Below are 13,147 nucleotides of genomic sequence, written 5' to 3'. Positions count from 1 at the left end.
GCATTATGTAACCATCACCACGATCCAGTTTTAGAAAATTTCCATGCCCACCCTAAAACATCCCTTATGTTCATTTGTAGTCAATGCTGTTTCCACCCCCAGCCTCAGGCAACCGCTGATCCACTTTCTATTGCTAGAGATTTGCCTTTTCCGGACATTTCATATAGATGGAATCAAACGATATGCAGTCTCCTGCATCCATCTGGTTCCTTCCACTTAGCATGCCTTTGACCCTCAAATATTTTTAATCCCTTCCCAGGAATATCGTTTTATATTTGGCCAATTCTTTAAATGTTATGAAGTTACCCTATCGTCTCGCCACAATAACTCTGAGATAGGTAAGGTAGGTGGTGATGTCCCCATTTCTCAGAGGGGGAAATTGAGGCGTGGCGGCTTGTAAGAAGTCACCCCACCAGTTTGGTGGCAAAGAATTCACTAGAACACTGTCCTGATGTGAGACCATAGGCTCTCCGCTAGTGCTTGTACTTTGATCACCAGAAGTTATTTAGGGGGAGGGAAAGTGAGAGAGAGGCCCTGCAGACTGGTTGGAGCAGGGGTCCTCAAACTTTTAAAACAGGGGGCCAGTTCACTGTCCCTCAGACCGTTGGAGGGGCAGACTATAGTTTAAAAAAAAAACTATGAACAAATTCCTATGCACACTGCACATATCTTATTTTGAAGTGAGAAAAACAAAACGGGAACAAATACAATATTTCAAATGAAGAACAAGTAAAGTTAAATCAACAAACTTACTAGTATTTCAGTGGGAACTATGGGCCTGCTGTTGACTAATGAGATGGTCAATGTCCGGTTCCATATTTGTCACTGCTAGTCGTAACAAGTTAAGGCGGCAAAAACACCCGGCGGGCCGGATAAATGTCCTCGGCCGGCCGCATGTGGCCCGCGGGCCGTAGTTTGAGGACCCCTGGGTTGGAGACATGCAGGAAAGGGGAGTTTTATAGGAAAGTCAGACAGTAGGTCTGACACAGACAATATACCTGGGCGGCATGAGCCCTTGCTATTTCAGGAGAGAGAAAAACCTGAGAAAATCCTACACCTTCTTTCTCCTTTCTTATTTCTCAGGCAAGATTTTTTTTTCCCCGTCCCTAAAGTCTTCCATCAAAATCTGTGAGTAGGCCAGGCTCTGTGGCTCAGCCTCTCATCCCAGCACTTTGGGAGGCCGAGGTGAGTGGATTGCCTGAGTCCACGGGTTCGAGACGAGCCCAGGCAACTTGGCGAGACCTCATCTCTACAAGAAAATTAAAAATTAGCTGGGTGCGGCAGCGCCCGCCTGTGGTTCCGGCTACTTGGAAGGCTGAGGCGGAAGGATCGTCGGAGCCCAGCAGGTCATCGCTGGGGTGACTGTGAGTGTGCCACTGCACTCCAGCCTGGGCGACAGAGTGAGACTCCGACTAAAAAAACAAACAAAAAAAATCGATGAGTAGGTCAAGGGTACTTTAACAGTGTTAATCCTAAATATTCGATTCGATACATGACTGCTTACACACAGTTGGATTCATACTACATATTCAGATGACTTTTCAGTTTATTGCCATGTGAAGTATAAACATTCCAAATGCAGTCTCTTCTTTGAAATGTTTTTAAAAAATCACATCCGGGTCAGATACTATGTAAGTCAGAGCTACCCTGGTGGTGACGTTCTTCCCGGGGTGCTGGGGAGGGCTGCTCTACAGAACCCACACCACCCCCCTCTGCTATTGCCTTCACTCATGGACATTCAGGAAAATTAACCCTATGCAAGGACTGTGTGGGGGCTGTGGCCGTTGGTCCCCTAAAAATTCCCTGGAAAAATCACTGGCATGGGGGAGATCGGAGATAAGGCATACAGATTTTTGTTTTGTTTTGTTTTGGGGTGTTTTTTTTTGGTTTTGTTTTTGAGTTGGAGTCTCACTCTGTCGCCCAGACTTGGAGTGCAGTGGCCGCTCCCGGCCACCGCAGCCTCGACCTGCTGGGCTCCGGCGATCCTTCCGCCTCAGCCTTCCAAGTAGCTGGAACTACAGGCGCGCGCTACTGCCCCGGCTAATTTTTTGATTTATTGTAAAGATGAGGTCTCGCTGCCCAGGCGGGTCTCAAACCCGAAGGCTCAGGCAAGCCACTCACCTCAGCCTCCCAAAGGCGCGGGATTACAGGCTGAGCCACCGAGCCTGGCTTGGGTTTTTTTTTTTAGATGGAGTCTCACTCGATCGCCCAGGCTGGAGTGCAGTGGCACGTTCATGGCCATCCCAGCGTCAACCTGCTGGGCTCAGGCGATTCTTCCACCTCAGTCTTCCAAGTAGCCAGAACTATAGTTGCAGGCTACCACGGCCAGTTACTTTTTTGGTATATTGTAGAGATGAGGTCATGAAGTTGCCCAGGCTGTTCTCCAACACTTGGGCTCAGACAATCCCCTTACCTCCTCCTCCCAAAGTGCTGGGATTACAGGCTTGATCCACTGTGCCCAACCGGCATACAGATTTTATTGAATGTCTATACGCAGGAGCCTTCAGAATGAAGACCCAACCTCCCAACATGCTACAGAAACTTTAAAACTCTCTTGAGGTTGCAGAGAGAATAGGGGCTTGCATTCTAGGTAAAACAGGTTATGGGAGGGGGGACAAGAAGATTTCTACAGAAGGGTAGCGAATAAGTAGGAGGATAAATGGATGGGGAAATAGAGCATGACTTGCGAATAGTTTCCTTTGGAGTTTAAATGATCCTTGGAGACAGTCATTGTACTTGCAAGAAGGTTTGCTCGGGTGGGGTTACATCTTGCTTTTCTTTTCTGCAATAGGTAACAAGATAACAGGGAGGGAAAGCAGCTTCTCTGTGACTAAGTGGGGACGGAAGGTTAGAGAGAACTTGTGGCAAAAAGCCATATTTTGGGGTGAATTTCCCCACACCCCTTCAACTCTGAGTCAGTAGGTTCTGAGTGGAAGCCCGAGGACCTCTTTCGAATGTACATCAGAATGAACTTTATGATGTCTATTTTGGTACTGTTTTGAGGCCATTTTTTCGTGTTTGTGTTTGGATGGAATGACATGGGGTGCACATGTCTTCCCTGTTATTCATTCTGAGAGAGCAGAGGTCTATGTCTGCTTCTCTACCGCTCCCTTAACCCCTAACCCTTTTGACAAAAATACCAAATTCTCCAGCCTGGGCAACATGGTGAGACCTCGTCTCTACGAAAAATCAAAAAATTAGCCTGGTGTGGTGGCATGTGCCTGTAGGTCCAGCTACTACTTGGAAGGCTGAGGTGGAAGTCTCGCCAGAGCCCAGCAGGTCGGGGCTACGGTGGCCGTGAGCATGCCACTGCACTTCAGCCTGGGCGACAGAGTGAGACTCTGACTCAAAAAAAATAAACAACCAAATTCTATAAAATATCTAAAGAGGTTTATTCTGACCCAAATGTGAGTGACTTAGACCCGTGGCACAGTCCCAAGGGGTTCTGAGAACATGTTCCCAAAATGGTTGGATTACAGCTAAAATCTATGAATACATTTTAGAGAGAGAAGTTACGGGCGAAACATGTATCAATATATGTGAGGTTTACATTGGTTGGGCCCAGGAAGGCAGGACATCTCCAAGCAGAGGCTTATAGTTCATAGGTGAATTCAAAGATTTTCTGATTGGCAATTGGTAGATAGAGTTAAGTTCTGTCTAAAGAATTTGAAATCAGTTTTTAAAAAAATGCTTAAGATAAAGGGGCCCGGGCATGATGGCTCAAGCCTGTAATCCCAGCACTTTGGGAGGCTGAGGTGAGGGGATTGCTTGAGCCTGAGGGTTCGAGAACAGCCTGGGTAACTTTGCGAGCCCTCATCTCTACAACTAAAAAAAAAAATTAGCCAGGTGTGGTAGCACGTGCCTGTAGTTCCAGCTTCTTGGAAGGCTGAGGTGGAAGGATGGCCAGCGCTCAGCAGGTTGACACTGGGGTGGCCGTGAGTGTGCCACTGCACTCCAGTCTGGGTGATGCAGTGCGACTCCAACTCAAAAAAAAAAAAAAAAAAAAAAAAAAAAAGATAAAGAAAGTCAAAGTTCTTGATATGCAGGTGAAAGTTCTGAGTGTTAGGCTTCAGAAAGAATAGAAGGTGTCTTAAAAGACATCTAGCTCCTCCAGGAATCCCTGGGAAGGAGATCTTATACAGATGCAAATTTCCCCAAGAGTCAGCTTTGCAGGATCTGTTCAAAATATGTCAAAGAAACATATTCTGGGGTAAAATGTTTGTGTTTCCTTTAGGGCTTGCTATTGTCATATAATGCCACACCAGAGTCAGATTGGGATTTGGTGTCTCATTGCCACAGAGTGTTTTTTGTCAGTCTTATGATCTCTGTTGTAATGTTAATGCTGGTCCACAAGAATGGAGGTATACTGAAGTGTGTCCAAACCCCTTTTCCATCATGGTCCAGGATTTCATTTTTTCAGGTTTCTCTTGGCCCAGAGGGTGTGTCCGTTCAGTTGGTTGAGGGTGGCTTAAATTTTTAAATTTAAAAAACTTTTATTTTTGGTTTGCAACACGGTACAACATGCTTTACACGTACCAGGTCCTTGGTTATTTGTGGTAATTGATAATTACTTAGGTGTTTGCTCATGTGTGCTCTATTTTACAAACTGCTGTTACAGCCTAACTGGGTTCTTATGCCTGCTGCCCAGAAAAATAAAAACGGGTGCAGTCATTACAGGTAGAGAAAGAGATTAATATTACAAAGCATCTGAGCAAAGAGGACCAGAGATATTACTAAGATTTGCCTCCCCTAAAATTCAGAGGATTGGATTTTTTTTTCCTTTTTTTTTTTTTTTTTGAGTTGGAGTCTCACTCTGTTGCCCAGACTGGAGTGCAGTGGCCGCTCCCAGCCACCGCAGCCTCGACCTGCTGGGTTCCGGTGATCCTTCTGCCTCAGCCTTCCGAGTAGCCAGAATTACAGGCGAGCGCTACCACGCCCGGCTAATTTTTTGATTTATTGTAGAGATGAGGTCTCGCCTGCCCAGGCAGGTCTCGAACCCGCGGGCTCAGGCAATCCAATCACCTCAGCCTCCCAAAGGCACGAAATTACAGGCTGAGCCACCGAGCCCGGCTGAGGATTGGATTTTTAAAGGGAACTTGGTAGGCAGTGGGTAAGGGCTGCTCATTGGTTGATGATGTCATGGGGGCTACCTAGACTGCTTTCTGCTACAGAGTCAATTTCTGAGAGGGAGTGTCAAGGACCAACTTCCTGGTGTTCTGGGCCTGGGTGGGACCTCAGGGCTTTCAGAGTACAAAGTCTGAAAAAGATCTCAAATACCACTCTTAGGTTTTTTTGGTTTTTTTGAGTTGGAGTCTCACTGTTGTCCAGACTGGAGTGCAAGGGCACGCTCCCAGTCACCGCAGCCTCGACCTGCAGGGCTCCGGCGATCCTTCTGCCTCAGCCTTCCAAGTAGCTGGTACTACAGGTGTGTGTGCTACCATGCCCGGCTAACACTCTTAGGTTTAACAATTGATGCTATCTATAAAACAAGTTCCATTATCATCAGGTACCACCTGGAAGGTCGTTGAGGAGTTAGGTGTGTTGGGAGATGGAGAACCTGGAGATTGAAGTTGCTTTTGTCCTCAAGCAATTTTAGGTTTATTGTTTAAGAGAGAATAGTTTGATCAACCTTGGAGGGCAGCTTCCCTTCTCCCCAGCCATCAGAAAATTGCCCTCTATTGAAATGAAAGCAAACTTACAACAGATTTGTTAATTTCTAGCCATAGCTTCAACTTTTCAGGGCTTGGGTCTCTTTGACAGCATTTGCCCTGTGACCCAATATTAATCTTATACAGGCTGTTTCACTAAGACAGTTCTTACTGAACGCAGCAGGTCCGACATTTGCCTACAGAGCATCCCTGTAAGTCCATTAGGAGTTGTGGTCTTATAAATGTAGTGGGTTCTTAATAAAATATTTATTCAGATCAGTTTAATTCAGCAAAGAGCCCCCTTGGTCTCTCTGACCAGAAGTCCAAGCAGGTGAGCATCTACTGGCAGCAGGGGGGTGAGGGGTGGCACAACTGGGAGAGACACGGAGGGCATGGCCTGGCTCGGCTCTGGTCTCCGCCTCCTGGCCTGTCCCCTACCCTGGTGGTGAAGATCCATCCCACCTCTCTTACTTCCTACCTCATCATAATTGTTCGGCTTCCGTCTTCAGGAAGGGGAGAGGAGTTTGGGTGCAGGGGCCGAGGCCCTCTGGGTTCCTTCTGTGACTTCAGAAGATGAGATTTGCGCATTAGTCCACCACGGGTCCCAATTTGTCCATCTGTGTGCAGGGGAGAGGCCCTGAGAACTTGGAGATGAATGAGTGACCATCTGAATGAGAAGCGAGGCGCATGTACTGGATCTACGTGTGTTTATGAAGGAGCAGTGTCTAGGGGGCAAGTCAGCTTGGGTCTCCCAAAAGAACACTTACGGGGTGCTCGCTGAGTGTTGGGGTTAAGAAGAAGGCCTTGCCGTGGGGATAAGAACAAGGCCCTTGAGAAATGTTAAGGTGTTGCCCTAACCCACATCCCAGTTCTGAGCTTACACGCTGACATTTTTAAAATGTGTCCTGGTCGGGTGCAATGGCTCACTCTTGTAATCCCAACACTTCGGGAAGCCGAGACAGGAGAATTGCTTGAGCCAGGAGTTCAAGACCAGTCTGGGCAACATAGTTAGACCTCATCTCTACACAGAAATCAAAAAATTAGACCGAGTGACTTGAGCCTGTAGTCCCAGCTACTCAGAGGCTGAGATGAGAGGATCACCTGAGCCCAGAAGATCAAGGCTGTGGTGAGCAGTGACCATACCACTGCTCTCCAACCTGGGCGAGAGTGAGACCCAAACTCAAAAACAAATAAAATGTGTCCTCACCTTTGTCCACTGGCTTTCCCTGATAGCTTCAATGGAACTACCTATACATACCTAATTGAAAACAGCACCAAATGTTTAAGTATTTCTGAGCCCGCTAGAAAGGCAAGCCTTGCTGTGACCATCGGCGCCAGGTTCAGGACTTGGGCACTGACCCGTGTATATGTTTGTGCAGGTCGAAACAGCGGGGCCTGGGAAGCCAAGTCACCCTCTTCACCTGCTGTGCCATCCCCGCTGCCGAGGGCCGGGTGAGTAGCTGTGGCAGGAAGCGGCTTTTGCAATCTGGAGGATTGGGGTGATGAGACCCCTCTGCCCTGTCAACTTTCCTTAGAAGTTCTTTTCCATCCGCAAGGCAGGCTGTGAGTTGGAAAGGGCTGAGGGGGTGGGCATAAGGCTCTAGTTGACATTGAAAACGAGGAATCCTTCCTTCATGAAGTTTTAGTTAAATGCCAAGATCACGGACTTGCCTCGTTCTACAAGACACTTGGCTTTTGGAGGCTCCAGCAGTTGAATCATTCTGAGAGCCTCTACCAAGTTCCAGCTTTACTCTTATTTTAAAATGGTTTGCAAATAAGTTTGTGTGTATATGCCGTTTGCACTCACCAGGGTGCTCAGCCAAAACCACACTACTGAGACCCCCTTCACAATCTAAAAGGGCTTTGTGGGCAGTCAGGTGAGGATTGTAATGTGTTGCTATGACAAACTGTGGCCCCTTAAAGTTACACTGGCACAATAGGTTATTCGAAAAGCACATTTAAATGTGTCTCAAGGTGGCCTATGTGGTTATGATGTCGGGTGGAGTACAACACAAAACACATGGGATGTTTGACTCAACCTAAAAAGAATTTTAGAGCAGCCGGCAAAGTTTTAAAAGAGAGTTTATTATTGAGAAAAAGAAAAGGAAAAAGGAAGATTCATGGCAAACAGACCTGCCATGGCTGAGTTTCTCGGAAAAGAAAAACCATGCCTTTTGCTTTTTACTAAAGGCCTGATTTACCAATTTAGTGATTAATAACGTCACTGAGTAGGAGGGGTGTCTGCTTCCATCTCTCCACCTCTCATGGGCGGAGGAGTGGTCTTATTTTCATTTCTGTGGCTTTTTGATTCCCAGTCCAGGAACCACCTTGATGGAGTTTTCCTTTGGTGAGCTGAGGGGGTGAGGTCGACTGGGAGTCCACATTGAATTCACATTCCAGCCTGTGGGCTGGTCGGCCTGCTGACAGGATGTCTGGATGCCAAAACCTTCCTATGAGAAATTGATCTGTCTATGCCTAACCTGCACTTAGCTACCCTGCCTCACCTTGGGGCCTACCCAACATCAGTTATACTCTTAATTCTGCTGCTGTAAAACAAAGAAAACCTTAATACTGGGGGCATATTAACCAAGACTCTTCACATTCTTTATCTCTCTTTACCACTCTTGGCAAGTTACTTTGTCTCTCTGAGACTCAGTTGCCTCATCTCCAAAATTCATGCCTGTAATCCCAGCACTTTGGGAGGCTAAGATGGGAAGATCACGTGAGCCCAGGAGTTCGAGACCAGCCTAGACAACATAGTTAGTTAGATCCTGTCTCTCCAAAAAATAATAATAATAATAAATTAAGCAGGCATGGTGGCATGTACTTATAGTCCCAGCTACTTAGGAGGCTGAGGTAGAAGGATGGCCTGAGCCCAGGAGGTGGAGGCTATAGTCAACTATGAGCATGCCACTGCACTCCAGCCTGGGCGACAGAGTGAGACCCCAACCAGGTCTCACTGTAAGGTTTAAAAACATGTGAGGATCCTAACCCAGTGCCAGGAGTTAAAATTGTTAGTACTTCCCCCCATATTTCAGCTCTCAGCCAAAAACAAAGTGTGAGAGAGAGAATATTTGAAATTAACACAGAAGAGAAGCATGAAACCTTAGCCATGTTAGATTCCATCTTCATTGGAACCAAGACAGGAACGTAAGTGTGATTTCAGGCAAGCACCTTCAGGACTACACACTAGTTTTTCAAACTTGCTTTGGCCTTGGCTCTCTCTGTTTGAATGAAAGCCTCCCAGAAGTTGAGTGGTGAACAGTCCCCAAGATGCAGGGCGGAAGCTGGCATGGGGAGGTGCCGGCTAGGTGCCTCTTATCTCCACCCACTGTCCCAGGCAGTCGCCCCAGGTGCTGCTGGGGGAGAGAAGGACTCTTGTGTTCACACTGTGGAAACACTGACTCTGTCCTCAATTGACAGGTGAGGAAACTAGAGCTCAGACTCACCTCACAGCCAAGAAGAAGAGGCCCAAGTTCACTGAGTAATTGACAGCAGAACTGCAACAGTGCTCAGTTCTGCCGATTTCCTGGCAACGGGGGCCTTGGTTTAACCCCAGTGAACCCCGTCCCCATCTGTCTGAGGCCAGAAGGATCATAACCAAATTCCACTTTCATTCGTCTCTGTGGATAGTCTTCTGCATGCCTGTATCGCTTTCTTTATTCTGGGTTACATTTGAGAATGATAAGCAGTGAGCTCCATTGTGTCTTCGTTGTGTTTTAACAAAGCTAATCTTTTTATTCCCCAGGAAAAAACCAGCAACGCCACTGAAGACTGTAAGTTAATTTTGCGTGTAAAAGCACTTCCTATTTCCTGCAGAGTTTATTCTTATCCGCTTATTTAAAGTTGAGAATGCTTTCAGCTATGGTGAGCAAGCAATCTTAGCAACTGAAGTTGCTGCCCAGACAGTCCAAGACGCTTAGTTGGGAAGTCGCTGGAGAAGAGGGATTCATCCTTGCTTGACCCCGGGGCTTCACTGAGGGTTCCTGGCAGATCAGAGGGGTGGCCCTCCTCTCTGTCTCTCACCTCCTCTGCCTCCCCTACGGGAAGCCCCTGTATCTACTCCACGCTGCTGACACGGAAACGAATGGCAGACCATCGTGTACCAGGCACACATGACCCCGACCACACCCAGATTCTTGCTGGAAGTGGTGAGCCCGGGCCACCCCATTCTGTGGCCAAGCCTGCTGGAGGCTGGCATTTACAGTCATGAGACTGTGCAAGAAAAGAATCTGGAGACCCCAAACTCACTATGCCAAAGGCAAAGATGAGCTTGGAATGGAGTCACCCAAAAAACCCTGCCTTTTGTTCCCAAACAAACAGCTACTGTGATAGAAGCCTACGCACCTCCCCAGGTGGCCTCCCACACAAACTGTTCACAGGGAAATTCCTGAGGGCCCCCAAATCTTTCAGAATGCATGTACCCCCTGTGAACTAGCCCTAAAGCAGAGGTGTTGGATCTCACCCTGACAAGGTAAGGGATTAGTTTATTGTTTTGTTTTGTTTTTTGCACAATGAAGCTTGAAACCAGTCAAGCATTTTTTTTTTTAATTTCAAAAAAGAAAAAAGAAGCCTAATGGTTACTTTAATGGTAAAGTATATAGTCTATACATGCTACGGCTAGTTGCTCGCCCTTCTCCCCTCTTGTTAGATACGCTCGTGTCTAACTTGTGTGTTAAAAGGAAGCAAAATCCACCACCAGGATGTGTCCATCTGCCGAGAGGGTGTGGTGAGCACTGGGGTTGCCACTGTCACCCTGCGGGCAGACACAAGGCAGCAGGTGATGCTGCCAGGAGCCCACTGCCCTGGGAGGGTCTGCTAGGGGGCAGGAGGCTCCCTGAAGTAGGTAATATGGAGTGCTGCTAAGGTGGCCACAGCTCATCACCCCCATAAAAGAAAGGGGCGCTAGGGATGACATGGGCGCAGAGGCGGACACAGGGGTGACATCGATTACCTACTCAGGTGCAGAGATGAGAACAAGACTAGAAATCACCCCTCTGCCCACCCTGGGACAAATGCAAAATTGACTTCTTCCTCTTTGTTTCCACGTGCTTATCTTTTGTGAAATATAGATGTACTGAGCGCCCCATAAGCAACTGTTCCTCCACAGCCGTTTTCATATGTAAAATGTAAATTCACTGAGTGCCATTTAAAGTCTTCACAAGAATGGAAACTTTTTGCCTGCCCTCTGCCCATTAAAAAAAAAATTTTTCCTCCTTCCCTTTCTCCTGCTATTTCCTTTATTATATATATATATATATGTTTTCTAATTTAATTTAATTTAATTTTTTATTTTTTATTTTTATTTTTTTTGAGTTGGAGTCTCACTCTGTCGCCCAGACCTGGAGTGCAGTGGCCGCTCCCGGCCACCGCAGCCTCGACCTGAACCTGCGGGCTCAGGCAATCCACTCACCTCAGCCTCCCAAAGGTGCGGGATTACAGGCTGAGCCACCGAGCCTGGCTTTTTTTAAATTTTAGACTCAGGGGCTAGAAATGCGTATTCATTACATGGACATGTGCTACGGTGGTGGGGATGGGGTCTCAGGTGGCCCATTCCCCAGACTGAACATTGTGCCCCACTACTTCCCCTTTAAATACTGACGCTGTAAGCTGGGTGCAGTGGCTCACATCTGTAATCCCAGCACTTTGGGAAGCCACGGCAGGAGGATCACTTGAGCCCAGGAGTTCAAGACCAGCCTAGCTAACGTAGCGAGACCTCATCTCTACAAAAGAAAAATAGCTGAGCATGGTGGCACCTGCCTGCAATCTCAGCTACTCAGGAGGCTGAGGAGGAAGGATCATTGGAGGCCAGGTGTTTGAGGCTGCAGTGAGCTGTGATTATGTCACTGCATTCCAGCCCGGGGTGGCAGAGTGAGATTCCTACCTCTCCCTGGCAAGACACTGAAGTATCACAACCTCCTCTAGAAAAAGGATGGATCATAGATGCTGTTGTGGTTTTTTTTTTTATTTATAAGACCAAAGCCAGATGCCAGATGTCAGTTGTACAAACGCTACTGCCTGGTAGCCGCTGGGAGTCATGGTATCTGTCAACCCTGAAGACAGAGGAGGGAGGTTCTTATGCCAAGGTGACACGCCGCCTTCACGAGATATTTTCAGCCAGTTGTTGCTTGCGGCAAAGGTTGGGCTGGCTGGGGACTGTGTGTTTGTAATTGTTGTTATAAGTGAAAAAATGACAATGCGGCAAAGAGAAGTCCTCCTAAAATTTTTATTTTAATAATACCGCTCTGACTTTATAGCCAGGCATGGTAGCATGCGTCCGTGAGCGTGCCACTGCACTCCAACCTGGAGGACAAGAGTGATTCCAACTCAAAAGAAAATATTGCTCTGGCTTTTATTCACATTCTGTTATATTCAATATCCTTGACTTTTTTTTTCTTCTTCTTTTTTTGCACAGACTCCAACTGCCTCTCAACAGAATGCACCAAGTGTCTGTGAAGGTAAATCTATGACTTTAAAGGAAGGGCATATCTTCCGTTTTAATTAAGGATTTGTATACAAATGTATTTCTAAATCGCTCTCGTTATTTTTTTAGGCAAGTGTAAGTAATGAAACTCAAAAACTCAATCTTTTAAACAAAATAGTCTTTCACATTTGCAATGAGTAGTAGGTAGCAAAGCCAGCTCAGAACCTGAGCTTAGTGAGTCTTTGGACAGGCTACAGGCTAAACACCCAAAACTTGCCTGTTTGCAGACAGGTACAACTTACCAGAAGCCGTGTTGTGCCCTATATAGGTGTGAAAATTAACTCAGAGAAGTTCACATATCTTAGAACAAATAATTTAGTTAAGATAATGGCATTAACTGGGCTCGGTGGCTCAGCCTGTAATCCCGCGCTTTGGGAGGCTGAGGTGAGTGGATTGCCTGAGCCTGCGGGTTCGAGACCCGCCTGGGCAGCTTGGGGAGAGCTCATTTCTACAATAAATCAAAAAAATTAGCTGGGCGTGGTAGCGCGCGCCTGTAGTTCCAGCTACTTGGAAGACTGAGGCGGAAGGATCACCAGAGCCCAACAGGTCGAGGCTGCGATGGCCGGGAGCGGCCACTGCATTCCAGTCTGGGCGACAGAGTGAGACTCCAACTCAAAAAAAAAAAAAAAATGGCATTAAAAACAAATCTATTTATTCAAACAAGTTCTTTTCTAAGTTTTCAAAATAATGCTTTCCAAGTTCAAATGTCTGTCTTCTTAGGACATCTTCAAGTGCTTTTGTTCCTTTGTTTTTATCATCATTCAAAAGCCGTATATATATATTTTTAGAGCTTTCCCATGTTAAAAAAATTGTATCTGAAAAATGCTAGGGGAAAAAAAAAGAATCATTTTACTGAAAAAAGATGCTAAACTTTGTAAAATATTTAAGATGGCATATTCTGAGCCAAATGTGAGTGACCCTAGACTCATGGCACCCTGGGGTCTTGAGAATGTTTGCCTGCCGTGGTTGAATTGCAACTTGGTTATATACACTTCAGGAGGACAGAAGTTACAAG

At 46.6% G+C, this 13,147-nt stretch overlaps 1 protein-coding gene across 1 annotated transcript in view; it reads left to right on the top strand.

Annotated features, from left to right (window-relative positions):
• The window catches only part of BLNK (B-cell linker), a 97,742-nt gene that overhangs the window by 69,330 nt on the left and 15,265 nt on the right, over positions 1-13,147 (top strand). The window contains exons 9-11 of the mRNA XM_021712914.1: positions 7,028-7,100; positions 9,397-9,424; positions 12,064-12,106. Coding sequence (XP_021568589.1) covers positions 7,028-7,100; positions 9,397-9,424; positions 12,064-12,106 — 144 coding nt within the window. The remainder of the gene's footprint in view (positions 1-7,027; positions 7,101-9,396; positions 9,425-12,063; positions 12,107-13,147) is intronic.

The sequence above is a fragment of the Carlito syrichta genome, unplaced genomic scaffold (assembly GCF_000164805.1).
Source record: "Carlito syrichta isolate Samal-C Ts95f unplaced genomic scaffold, Tarsius_syrichta-2.0.1 Scaffold303721, whole genome shotgun sequence".
NCBI classification, from domain to species: Eukaryota; Metazoa; Chordata; class Mammalia; order Primates; family Tarsiidae; genus Carlito; species Carlito syrichta.
Note: the sequence above shows the minus strand (reverse complement) of the source record. Positions and strands in the feature narration are given on the sequence as shown.